General features: G+C 38.0%; 1 protein-coding gene across 3 annotated transcripts in view; it reads left to right on the top strand.

The window, feature by feature from the left end:
- NOX5 (NADPH oxidase 5) overlaps positions 1-14,213 on the top strand; it is a 58,638-nt gene that overhangs the window by 31,612 nt on the left and 12,813 nt on the right. Inside the window, exons 14-15 of one of the 3 annotated variants that reach the window (XM_081293268.1) lie at positions 54-138; positions 769-868. The exons of 1 other annotated variant lie outside the window; for it this stretch is intronic. In XM_081293268.1, coding sequence (XP_081149394.1) covers positions 54-138; positions 769-868 — 185 coding nt within the window. The remainder of the gene's footprint in view (positions 1-53; positions 139-768; positions 869-14,213) is intronic. One more of the 3 variants, XM_081293269.1, reaches the window with a different exon arrangement.

The following is a 14,213-nucleotide window of genomic DNA, read 5'->3' as shown; positions in this document are numbered from 1 at the left end:
AAAGTCTCAGTTACCCCCCAAATTAAAAACCCCCTCCTCCTGCTTCCCCTCAGGCACCAAAAGAGAAAGCACGTTTGCCCCAGCTGCCAGCACTCCTGGATGGAGGGCCTCCAGGACCACGACATGAAGCTGCACAAGGTGGGTGCCACCTTCTGCAGGCAGACCTCCAGACCTTCTCCCCAACACCTCCCTGAGCAGGAGCCAGTGCTCCTGTGCAGAGGCAGGGAGGGATATCCTACCTCTCCTCTGCTGGGACCCCCTTGTTCCTTCCAAGTTGTTCTTTCTCTTTTTTTCCCTCCAAAGTGCCAGCTCTCCTGGTCCCTCCTAAATGTCCAGGCCTCTGCCATCAACATGCCTGTCACTTCTGAGAGCCTGCTGGGCCCTGAAAAGAAGCACCTTCAGGGACCCTGCTCCAAGCCTCATGCTTACCATCCATGACCCAATGGTGGTTTTCAGAGATGAAAACATGTTTGACTTTTGGAAAGTCATTATTGTGCACAGGAAACTAAACAGTAATTTTGCATAGCTGTCTTTCCCAAGCTGATATCTCAGAACACTGCTTACAAAGACAAACTCTAGCTTTGGAGTCAGGAACCTGGGTCCTGGTCATGCTGTTCTGGAAACTGGGCGAGTCTCTTTACTTCTGTGTGTCTGTCTTCCCTTCTGACCATGTGTAGACACTGGGGGTCCTTGGGGCCTGGGGACCACAGATGTGAGCACGCTGTGAATGAGAGAGACCCTCCTCTGAGCCAAAGACCCTCTCTCTAGGTGGATTTCATCTGGATCAACCGAGACCAGAGGTCTTTTGAGTGGTTCGTGAGCCTGCTGACCAAACTGGAGATGGACCAGGCCCAGGAGGCACAAGACGGTAGGAGAGGGACAGGTCCTGCAGCCTGTGGGGAGGGACTGGGGAGTCAAGGTCTCTTTTTAAAAAATAATCTATTGAGGTAAAGTTCACATACCATAAAATGAACCATTTTAATATGTACTCAGTGTCTTTTTAAAAAGTGATTGTTCCATTTCTATGAAAGATGGGGAAGGTCCACTATAATTTAATATTTTGTAAAGTTTTTTTTTTTAAGCAAAAAAAAAAAAAAAAAAAGGAAAATGAGCCAGGCACAGTGATGCACACTCAGGAGCCTGAGGCAGGAGAATCACAAGTTCAAAGCCAGCCTCAGAGACTTAGCGAGGCCCTAAACAATTCAGTGAGACCCTTCTCTAAATAAAATACAAAAAAGGGCTGGGGATGTGGCCCAGTGGTTAAGCACCCCTGAGTTCGATCCCTGTACCAAAAAAAAAAAAAGGGAGGGGAATCACTCATAATTCCATCCAATGGTCCAGATTACTCTAAACATATTAAAGAATTTTTTCCAAGTTTTTCTTTTCTTTTTCACATTTTATAAAAATGTATATTCTTTATTTTCATAACAGTTCTTTTTTATGATGTCTTTTAATTTAGAATGGGCACTTTTTAAATTTTAGATCTCCAGGCCCCACCTTGACCTTCTAGTTCAGCTCCCCTGAGAGCAGAGCTCATGGATACACATTCCATCATGCTTCTAAGAAGAAGCATGATGGAATTGTTTTTTGGATTGTTTTTTGAGGCATCATTTACATACAATAAAATTAGAAAAATCTTTTGTACAATAAATACAATGACATTTTAACATATGCATATGGTGTGTTACCACCACTACAACCAAATTATGGAACATTTTCATTACCCAAAAGGTTTTCCCATCCCCATCCCATGTTGACAGTCAACATCCTCCCCTGACCGTTAGCCCTGGCAATCCCCAATTTGCTTTCTATCCCGACAATCTGGCCTTTTCAGATTTCATATGCATGGAATCATATGAATGTCCACTTCTACTTATCATAGCACCTTGGGAATTATCCTCATTGTTGCAGGTATCCATAAACAGTTGAATCCGTTTTTATTGCTGAATAGTATTCCATTTTACAAATATGCTACAATTTGTCTTTCCTTTCACTTGTTGATGGACAGTAGAATTATTTCCATTTTTTGATTATTTTGACACAAGTTTTTGTTTGGATCTTTATCTACATGTCTGTCAGGTAAATATTTAGGAGTGGGTTTGTTGAGTATTGTGGTAAGTATTAAGTTCAATAGTGTAAATATCGCTGAGCTACTTTTCCAAAGCAAGTATTCCATTCTACATTTTCATCAGAAGTGAATGAGAGTTCAGCATTTTTTGTTTCAGCCTTTCTAGTGGATGTGAGTGATCTAATGTGCTCTTCTGCATTTCCCGAGTGACTAGTGATGCTGAACATCTTCTTGTGGGCTTGTTGTTTCATGTTCTTTGTGGGTTTTTTTTATTGGTGTGTAATAATTACACATAAAAGTGGGATTCTTTGTGTCATAGTTGTACACATACAGAAGTTTTTGGCTTATTTCATTTCCCAGTACTCTCCTTTTTCTTTCCCTTCTTCCTCCCCTCGATTCCCTTCTACTTGACTGGTCTGCTTTCTATTTTTGTGAAATCCCTTTTTTTTAATCCCTCTTTTTTTCTCTAGCTGTTACGTGATCTTTGCGAGGTGTCCAAGTATTTTTCCCAGTTTTAAATCCAGATGTTTGTCTTCTTTTTACTTAGTTGTCAGCACTCTTTATATATTCTGGAAACAAATCCATTATTCGATGGATGTTTTACAAAACATTGTCTTTTCATTGTCTTAAACTGTCTTTTGAAGAACAAATTTACTTTTTAATGACGCCCAATTTATCAATATTTTCTTTTATTTCTCTTCTTTTTGTGTTATATTTAAAATCTTTAGGTCACTCAAAGTCATGAGAATTTTCTCCAGTGTTTTCTGCTATATATTTTGTAGTTCAGTTCTTCATTTAAGTTAGAATTTCTCAGTTTTGGCACTATTGACATTTTGGGCCAAATCATTTCTTATTATATGCATAATTCCTATACATCTTAGGATTTTAGCAACTTTTCAACCTCTGTTCACTAGAAGACAGTAGTACCCTATCCCTGTCATGATAATATAAAATACCTCCAGATATTATCAAATATCATTTCTAGAATTATTGTTTGATTATTTTTTATAATCTCTATCTCCTGATAAAGATGCTTAACTTCTTCTTTTATCTGTTTATGTAATTCATTCTCAATGTGTTCTTTCGCTGCTTGAATTTGCTGTCTTGTATCCTCTTTAAGGTTCCATTCCATCTGTCTAAGGTGTTCCTTGAGTTCTTTATATGACCATTTTTCTGATGACTCTAGGTCCTCCTGAATATTTAAGCTGTCCTGCATTGTTTGTACTCCTTTTCTTCCTTGCTTTTTCAAGTTGCTCATGTTACTTCTTGTTCTGTTTGACTGCTGAGTTACTGTTTACTCCTATAAATTTATTTGATGCTTGGGAGGAAAGGTATTAGAAGGGAAAGGAAGAAGTCACTAAAGAGAATGAGAGTAAGCAGGTAGAATTCAAGGAAGGGGGAATAAGAAAATTGAAAAGACAAAAGAAGAAAAAAAATAGGAAATAAAAAAAGAAAAAAAATTTAAAAAAATAATAAAAAATTAAAATTAAAATTAGAAGAAAAAAAATTTAAAAAAAATTGTAAAAAAAATTTAAAAAACAACAAGAAAGAAAAATGAAAATGAAAGAAAAAACCCAAATCAAAAAAAAGAGAAAAAAAAAAAAACTAATAAATGCAGTCTTAGAGTTTGATTAAATTCTCTTCCAGTAGGTGGCGCTGTGCCCACCAGGCCAAGTTTCTCCTGTCAAAACGCGGGAACCAATCACTGTGCAGCAGCTCCTCCTCCCAGACTGGGTGAGTCTCCAATCCTGAGTGCCTAGGGCCTCCTCTTGTGTCTAGTCACTTCCCCACTTTTCCTCTAGCCAGGCACGAGGGGCCTGGCTAGAGGAAAAGTGGGGAAGTGACTGTTCTTTTTCCATTCTTTTAACCAGTCTGCATTATTACATTAAAGTGAGTTCCTTCTATACAACCTATAACTCTTTCTTTTTAAAAATGCAATTCGATAATATTTGCCTTGTAATTGGAGTTTCTAGCCCATTTATATTTAACATAATCATTGATATAATTTTGTTCAAATCTACCATCCTGGTTTTGTTTTCTGTTTGTCCCTCTCTTCTTTTTTCCTTTCCCCCTCTTTTTCTGTGTATTTTAGGATTAATTGTATGTTTTTGTAATATCATTTATCTCTGTTATTTAATTAGTAACCATATTGCTTGATTTTATTATTCCTGTGGTTGCTGGGCTTAAAATATACATCTTTAACACTACAGTCTATCTTTAAATACTATTACACTACTTATTGCATATCATTATCCTTACCATAATTTCTCCTTTATTGTCCTTTGTGCTTAGTCATACATTTTACTACTACATGTGTTATAAGTCCTACCTTGTTATTTATTTTGCTTTAAATAGTCAATTATCTTTCAAAAAGAAATTTAAGGGGCTGGGGTTGTGGCTCAGTGGTAGAGCACTCACTTAGCAAGTGCAAGGTGCTGGGTTCGATCCTCAGCACCACATAAAAATAAATAAATACAATAAAGGTATTATCTAAGGTCATCTTTAAATTTTTTTAAATTAAAATAAGCCTCTTTTATATTTATACACATACTTACCATTTCTGGTTCATTTCATTTTTTGTGCGTATTTACAGATTCCCATCTGGGATAATTTTCCTTCTGCTTTATCATTTCTTGTATCACAGATCTAAAATAATGCAGATGATAATTCCTTTAGCTCTTGATTTTCTTCCAGGAGTCTTTTTCCCACCTTCTTTTTTTTTAGTTGTTGTTTCTTTGTTTTGGTACTAGAGGATTGCACCCCGGGGTGCTTTATCACTGAGCCACATTCCTAGCCCTTTTTATGTTTTATTTTGTGGTAAGAGTCTCACTATGCTGCTGAGGGTCTTGCTAAATTTCCGAGGGTAGCTTCAAACTCTTGATATTCTTGCCTCAGCCTCCCAAGCTGCTGGGATAACAGGTGTACTCCACTGTGCTCGACCTCACCTTGATTTTTTAACAATATTGTCATCAGTTAATTTTTTTTCCTTTGCTTCTTTAAAGATGCCCTCCATTGTTTTCTGGCTTGCATAGTTTCTAACAAGATAACTCTTATACTTATCTTTATTCCTCTTTAGTAATTTTTCCTCTTTTTACCACTTAAGATTTTCCCCCCTTTTCACTGTTTTTCAGCAACTTTATTGATGACTCTTTGTATGTTTTTTGTTTATATTTCTTGTTCTCTGAAGTCATTGAACTTCTAGTGCCTAGAGTTTTTATCAAATTTGGAAGTTTGTCAGCCATTTTTTCTTCACTTTTTTTTTCTTTTTTCCATTCTTGTCATTTTGATTACTCATATGTTAGACCATTTGATATTATCCTACAGGTCACTGAGAGAGTGTATTTCTTTCCCTGACCCCCACCCCACTTTCTTTTCATTTTGGATAGTTTTTATTGCTATGTCTTTATTTGCTAAGCCTCTAAGTTCAAAGACCTTTTCTTCTTCAGAGACTTTTCTGTTATTTCCATCCTAATCAAAATTTGAACATGTTTTTTAAATTAGATGTTGACAAGCGGCTTCTAAAATTTATGTGGAAAATCAGAGGATTTAGAATAGCTGTTAATTCTATTCAATGTATTTTTCACTTCTGTTCTTGTATTTTTCTTCAGTAGAAGTTCCATTTTATGTTTCCTATTTCTCTCCTTGTCGTATTTGTTTTGTTTATTTTGCTTTGATGTTATTAAGCACATTTATAGTATGGTTTCAACATCTTTGTGTACTATTTCCATCATCTCTGTTATCTCTGGACATTTCTAGTTACTAATTTTCTCCAAGATAAATCCTTTTTTCCCCTTCTTCTTCTTTGTATGTATGATTATTTTTTGTTGGATACCAAGCACTTTGAGTTTTAAATTGTTTTGTTTTTTAGATTTTGTGACATTTTATTTTAATAGTACTGTACTTTGTTCTGGTGCACAGCTGAGTAATGTAGGACTCTGTGGATCCTTTTAAGACTCTCTTTTAGCTTTTGCTAGAGGGTGTCCAGAGCAGAATTTCACATATTTAGCCCTAGAACTAAGATGACACACTTCTGAGGAGTCTGCCTAGTGTCCATATATCCCACCATCTCTCCACTCTTTCTTGGTAGGAATACAAATTCCCAGCTCTGCTGGAACGCTAGGTATTATTCTTTTTAGTGTTTTTTGGTAATTTTCTTTCACACGTGTACAGACTATCACTCAGCCAAAGACTCAGAGGAAACTTTATGCAGAATTCCAGAGCTAGTGACTGTGCTGCCTTCTGCCTTCCTTTCTTCCAGGGTCCCTCTCCTTCCCTTGTCTCCTCCTCCCCCATCTCATCCTCCCTTCCAAAGTCTCTCCTTTCTTCCCTTCCCCTCTTCCTCTCTACCGTTCCCTTTTCCAGTATGGTCTCTAGCAAATTCTAGCTGACTTGGCCTCCCTGCACTCCAGTCTGTCTCCTCACTTCCGTGAGACTGGTGCCAGGCAATGTAGGGCCTGTTTCATTTGTTTCCTTGGCAGTGACAGACCTCTGTCACCTGCTGGGAACCATTGCCTTATATATTTGTACACATCTCCAGCCATTTAAGTTTGTAGGGTAAATACGGATCTTTTTACTCCAACACAAATTTTCATTATACATGATTCATTAGTTGAGGTCAACTTAAAGAAACATGTATGTTTCTCGGGGATGAGGGCTTAGCATCTTTCCTGGTGAGATGGCAGAGTGTAGAGAGGGTCTAAGGCAATGGTTGCACCCTTTCTCACACAGGGATCTCTAACAGTTTGGTCCCTTCTTTTATATTTTTATCAGAAATGAATGTTGGAATATCCTCCCCTATCCTCACCTTCCCCAGCCCCCAAGTATTGTAGCCTACATTTTTTTTTTTACTAAGTGTTTTACTATCATCATTTCTAGCTATGAAAAAATGTTTCTCTGGGTCACATCCCTGTCTCCATGGTGTTTCTTTGAGAAACACAGAGGTTTTGCACTGCGTTCTAAATTGAATCTTTTAAGATTCATTATTTGCTGTTTTGTTTTACTTGTGCAATAACATACAAAGAGAAATGTCTTTAGATATGTTTCTAACTTCAAGAGAATTGGTATAGGCTTTTAGACTGTTTGAGTTCCTGGGAACTAGATCTTACGTGGCTTTTTAATTATCACAAGTTGTCATGAGTGAATGCATATTCCTTTGATAAACGCCGTTTAAAAGTTCATGTAAACAAACAGTTTTCTACAAGGAACAGTCAAACAGATGTAGTTTATTATGACAAACAGTCAAACCCTTGACGTTCACGTCAGCACTCTCTGGGAGATAACTGTTAAACCGTGGAATATTTCAGGAAAGCTCTTTGCCCTTTCTTGTAAATAACAATTATAGCAAATATTTATAGAGCATTGACTTCATCCTCAATGTTTTTACATACATTAATTCATTAGAAACTCAATTTTGTGATGTCAAGCTAGAAGAAAGGTTTGGATTTAATATAAATCTTCTAGTTACTGGTACATAAATATTTTGCTATTTGCTTCTTCCTGATCTGTGTAAACAAAGGATAACAGCTAAACTGGAGTTTTGCATCCTCAGAACCACTTGAGTCAATGATTTTATTACATCAAATTTCTTTCAAGATTTCTCATTAATTGCAGCTGAAACTTGTGGCTTCTAATTTTTAGTTATACGTCAAAGTTTAAATGAATGAAATCATAGTTTATAATTTTGAACTTCTATAGCTTAAGCTTTATTCACTCAGTTTGAATCTTTTTCCTTAATGGTTTTAGAACCTTGGGCATATACTTAACTGCTTTGCCTCAGTTTCCTCATCTGGAAAATAAGGATACTACTAGTACCCAACTCATAGGATTGTCATGAGGATCAAATGACATGTCCCATATAGAGCGCTTAGAACAGTAACTGGAGCTTAATAGATACTCAGTAAATTTAGTAATAGTAGAAGCATTAATAATGTCTATGAACAGGGATCTGAGGAGGTCTCTCCAAGGTAGCAATGGGATCCCAGCTTGGCCTGAGTAGGTTCTTGACTTAAAATATTGAAAAGAATTTCAGAATACATTCAAAGCAAGGGACAGCAATGATTTATTAAAAGACACACAAAAAAAGCAAAGTATGCATACCCCAAAGGCAGAGGGTGAACACCTCTCACCTCTTAGAGAAGTCAGTGCTTCACCCAGGACCGAGTTTCTCTCTATAGGACTTTCCCGTAGCACAGCCAACAGAGCAGATTCACAGGCCAGCTTTTGTGAAAATCAAACCCCATGCTCATCATTTACTGTTGTGGTTCAGAATGTTTCTTCTTGGCTCAGCAGTCTGGCCATCAATCATTATAGGTCTTTGAATCTGATGGAATTTAAATCGATTATGTTTTCATTCTAGTTGATCAGGTCTAAGCATATGCTTGAGGTTTTCTTCATCTAACTAAAGAGACAAGCATGGCTGGTTATGCTCATTGATCCGGGGCTCCTTCTAGTAAGGGTTTCTTTCTTCCCCTGAGAACCCTTCTATCACATTCCCCATCTCCAACTTGGATCCCTTGATCCCTTGGGTCCCTTCCAGAAGGGGGAAGATCCGTCTTCTATAGCTTCTTTAAGCTGGAGGAGGCCTTTGTTTTCTACCTAATTGGGGGGTCAAAGGTCTCTCTACCTGTCTGTTGTAGTGGGGACAAGGAGAGAGACCGTGGTTTAGCAGGGGAGAAAGACTGGAATCCACCAGAGTGTGCATCGTCTTTAAGTGAAGTTGAGCCATCCTATAAGATGTGAAATTTACAAGTAGGTTAAAAACACAAGGACCAAATAGAATATAATACGGTGCCTTTCACTAACAAGAGCGCTGTGAGGCTAGGAAGCTAGACATATTATATACAAGAGATCTTATCTTGAGCAGCTCTTTTTCCACTTGAATAAGATTCAGAGATCTTCTAGTGGCTCACAAGTTAAGGAGACATCTTCTGAACGGGTCTGAAGGGCTATTTTCAGATAAAGGCAAATCCTGTAGAGTCTCAAGAGGACGGGGTTTAATTCTGAAAAGTAAATCCATTAAGTGTGTCCCTGTAATTTAACTGCTATGAGGGTGCTTGAAAGAACCCGAAAAGGGTCCTTTCATTTAGGAAGCAGATGATCCAGTGAGGAATCTTTTAGAATCAGAAAATCTTGAGTGAAAATTAAGCTTTTAAATTTCTAAGTTAAGCATTTTGTAAAATCATTTGACCTTTGGGGTTTCATGAACATCAGCCACAACACAAGTTTGATGAGAAAGAAGTCCAGAAGGTTTGAGAAAAGCAGAGAATTGAGCCCTTACATCCAAAATGAAGTTAATATCTATCTGCCACGTCAAGGCTCTTCTGAAATGATTGCCAGCTAATCAAAGGCGGCTTTGAGGGAGCTCAGGCATCCTCAGTCCCCCACGGCAGCCATATTGGGAGCAGATGGCCTCCCCTCCCTTTAGTGGTGAGGGCAATTTCCCTCTTTATAGAGGGGACATAACTCAGGTATAGTGGACCTCACTTGGAGAAGTTCTGGCTAAAATGCCCAAGCTCTTTTGCAGCTGCTAGGTCTTGAGCTATTTCTCTTCCTTTTACATGGAGTTTTTGGGCATGTAGGGGGCAGCCTGTTGCCCAGTGCTAAGGCCAGTAATTGGGTTTGTTCTCTTGCCTGTCCCTTTCAAGACTTCATGGTCTCTTTTATTCTTTCCCTTGTTATTGAAAAACCCCAAAGGCCAAATTTAGAAGTTGGTTGATAGGGTTCTGAGGGTCCTTAGTGTGTGTTTGAATTTTTTCCCCCATCATCAGGAGCAGATTGACTAATAAAGTAAGTCCTCAGGAGAACCTGTTCCTCGTGAGAATTTGGGTCGATATTGGTGTACTTCTTGAAAGTCTTAGCAAGCCTATTTAAGAGCAAGGCAGGATTCTTACCCTTTTCCAGGGTAACTTCCTGGATTTTATCACAATTTATTGGTTTACTCATAAGCTTTCTCGTGCCTTCTATTAAACAAGGGATCATATGGTGGTGTCTTTTAAGATCTGTGCTTTGGATCTGACAATGCTGATTATTAATATGTAACCCAAAGGTAAATTTACAGGGATAGATGTTGAATTAACCATATCTTAACAAGATGGAGTATTTTTTTAATACTTAAAATCTGCTGGTATAAATATAAAGGAAAAGAGAAACAAAGAAATGGCTCCAGTATACTTAAAACACTTTGGAGTCCCTGCCCCCAGATTAGGCCATGTTAGTGTGTCTGCTGTTGCCACCTGCTTGGGTAGAGGGCACCCTGTCTCCTGAGGGAATCCTAAAGACCCATGAGCACACAGGAAATGCTGTTTCCTTACCAAGAGCACACAGGGAGAGCTGCCTTGCTTTATAATAACTGTGAAAGGCAAAGATAGATAACACAGCAATTGAGTCTTTAGAGTTTTTATAAAGGTAACTAATTTCCCTAAAAATAGAAATGAGTGGGCTGGGGATGTGGTTCTGTGGTGGAGCACTTGCCTAGCATGAGTGGAGCTCTGGGTTCAACCCCAGCCCCCAACAGTACTACAAAAAAAAGGAGAGAAAAAAAGAATAGAAATGAAACAGAATCCTTGTAAATAATTTTTTCAGAGGATGTGGGTGTGATGAACAAAACAAAATATATCTTAGAAGAGCCATTGCTGATTTAAGAGGAAGAACAGTGACTCAGTCAATTAAATGATGCTAATAAGAATACTCTTTCCCAGAAATATCTGACACTAGGCCAAGGGGCCTTTCCCCTTTAGGGCTTTATCTGTAAGGACTGAAGGTCTTCACAGCTTCATATCCCAGGTGCTGTTCCAAGAGAAAAGTGCGGAGACGGATCTGGGTGTGTGAGGAAAGTGAAAAGCTGAGGAGGAGTCTCTGTGAAGAAAGTAAGATGCCGCAGTCTGGCTGGGCACAAAATCATGAGCCACTCACAGCCTTGTAGATTCAAACAGCAATTCTTTATTCCCGAACACACACCGGCCCTCTACAAACATGTTCTGGGGAAAAAATACATGTTCTGGACCAAATCCACGTATTCCACCAGGCTCCAAATCCCAAATACTTTCTGGATCCCACGAGAACTCAACGGGAACTCAAGGATCGGGCGTGCCTGAGGCAGCAGGATATGCCCTATTCCCAGCAGGGTACACCTTAAACCTGGAACTGCCCTAAACCCAAGGAGCGGGATACTCCCTAAAACCTGATCCGCCCTAATCCAGTAGGATCCTCCCTAAACCCGGATCCACCCTGGTCCTTGAGCAGGGTCACCTTTCTCAAACATACATGCAATGTCACTGCAAATGTCCAGGGCAAGTCCATTTCCACGAGTCCTTCCTCTAAGCAACATGGGTACAAGGAAATTGTCATACCTACTTGGCTAATGGCTCTCAGCAGTAAGATTCATTGCAGAGATGTAGAAGGAGGGGTCAATATGAGTTCACCCTGCAAACAGAAGGAAGGGGAGGAAGGAAAAGGCAACAGGTCAAAAACAACTCTTCCATGTTACACGGGAAAGAATGTCAAAGAAAATGAGCCAGAGGAGAAGCCATTGTGTGCTTGGAATGCAAAATGTGCAGCTTTATAGAGTCAGCTTTTCTGCCAAGTTGGGCCAGAATCTGCTCTGACAGGGCCTCAGGGATATTATTCTGTCTATGGAAACAAGGAAAATGGCTTAGAACATCAGTGGATCAGGCCTTATAATTGCTGTCCTTCCTGTTCCCCACAGCTTCCTTAGTCCCCTCTGACCTGGGGATGGGACATGTCCTGAATAGTTCCCTGTGTGGCTGATGCATACCCTTGGAGTATTCCCCTGACACCTCTGTCCAATTTGGTTTGTCCCATGTTTTTATTGGTGCATCACAGCTGTACATAATGGTGGGATTCCTTGTTACACACTCCTGTGTGCACACAATATAACAATATGATTTGGCCAATATCACTCCCCAGTATTTCCCTGAGACCTCCCCTCCTCCTCCTCTTGGTCCCTTTCCTCTACTATCTACCTTTGATTTTCATGCAATTCCACCCCACCTTTGTTTCCCCTTTTCTTCTTAGATCCCTCGTGAGAGGAAACATACAACCCTTGACTTTCTAAATTTGGCTTATTTTGCTTAACTGAATGTTTTCAAATTTCATTCATTTTTCTGCAAGTAACATAACTTGATTCTTTATCGCTGAATAAAACTCCATTGTGTATATATCTCACACTTTCTTTATCCATTTAGCTATTGATGGACACCTAGACTGCTTCCACAGTTTGGCTATTGTAAATTCTGCTGCTATAAACATGAATGTGCATATGTAATTATAGTATATTGACTTCAATGTTTTAGAATAATTACCAAGGAGTGATAGAGCTGAGTCATATGGTGGTTTTAGGACTAATCTTTTGAGGAATTTCATAGTGGTTGCACTAGTTTATAATCCAACATCAGTGTATAGGTGTTCCTTTCTCCCCATATCCTCTCCAGCATTTATTATTGTTTTTATTCTCCATTGCTGCCATTCTAACTGGAGTGAGATGAAATCTCAGTGTAGTTGTGATTTGCATTTCCCTAATTACTAAAGATGTTGATATTTTTTTCACATATTTGTTAGTTTTTTGTTTCTTCTTTTGAGAAGTGTCTTGTTTGTTCATTTGTACATTATTAACTGGGGTATTTCTCTTTTTCTGGGTTATAAGTTTTTTGAGTTCTTTATATATGCTGTATATTGATCCTGTGTCAGAAGAGTATCTAGAAAAGATTTTCTCCAATCTTCAGGTTCTTTCTTTATATTCTTGTTTCTTTTACTGTGCAGAAGTTTTTAATTTGATGCCATCTCATATATTAACTCTTGGCATATTTACTGAATTGCAAAGGGCCTTTTGAGAAAATTGCTTTCTGAACCTATATGATGGAGTATTAACCTTATATTTTCTTCTAAGAGTTGAATAGTTTCTGGTCTAATTCTAGGTCTTCTTTGATCCATGTTGCGTTCACTTTGTGCAGGGTGAGATATAAGGATCTAGTCTCATTCTTCTGCATATGGATAACCAATTTTCTCAGCACCATTTGTCAAAAAACTGTCTTTGCTCCAGTGTGTTTTTTGGCCCCTTTATTAATTGTGGCCATTTGACAGTATTAATTCTGCCTATCCGTGAACATGGGAAAACTGTTTTCCATCATCTTGTGCCTTCTTCAATTTATTTTTTAAATGTTCTATTGTTTTCATTGTAGAGGACTTTCACCTCATTGATTAGATTTATTCCTAGGATTTTTTGTTTTGTTTTGTTTTAAGGCTACAGTGAATGGAATTTGTTTTCCTGATTTCTTTATCAGTATATTTGTTGTTAATACATAGGAAGGCTATTGATTTTTATATATTGATTCTATAACCTGCTACTTTGCTGAATTTGCTTATTAGCTCTATCAGTTTTTTGTGTCTTCTAAGTATGAAATTATATCATTTGCAGATGGTGATAATTTGACTTCTTTTCCTATTTTTATCCTTTTTATTTTCTTCTCTTACCTAATGGATCTGGTTAGAAATTCTAATACGACATTGAATAGGAGGGGTGGATTTTAAAGGTAATGTTTTCAGTTTTTCTCCATTCACTATAGTGTTGGCTTTTTAAAAAATAGCCTTTATTATGTTGAAGTAGGTTCTTTCTATTTCTAGTTTCTTTAATACTTTTATAATGAATTGGTGCTGAATTTTGTCAAAGACCTTCTCTACATCTATTGAGATGACCATGTGATTTTTATCCTTAATTATAAATTTTGTGATGAATTACATGTATTAATTTGTGTATGGTAAACCATCCTTGCACCCCTGAGATAAAACCAAATTGGCTATGATGTGTGATCTTCTACTATGTGGTTGAACAAGATTTTCTAATATGTATTAAGGATTTTTAAATCAAAGTTCATCAGGGATATTGGTCTGTAGTTATTTTCCTTGATCTAGCCTTATCTGGTTTTGGTATAAGGGTGATATAGCTTCATAAAATTAATGTGGAAGTGTTCCTTTCTATTTCATGGAATAATTTGAGGAGCATTGGCATTAGTTCTTATTTAAAGGTCTGGTAGAATTCATCTGAGAATCTGTCTGGTCTTAGGCTTTTCTTTGTTGGAAGGCTTTTTATTACTGATTTTATCTCAGTGATAGTTATTGGTCTGTTTAGGTT

The sequence above is a fragment of the Spermophilus citellus genome (genome assembly GCF_964194105.1).
Source record: "Spermophilus citellus genome assembly, chromosome: 4".
Taxonomy (NCBI): Eukaryota; Metazoa; Chordata; class Mammalia; order Rodentia; family Sciuridae; genus Spermophilus; species Spermophilus citellus.
Note: the sequence above shows the minus strand (reverse complement) of the source record. Positions and strands in the feature narration are given on the sequence as shown.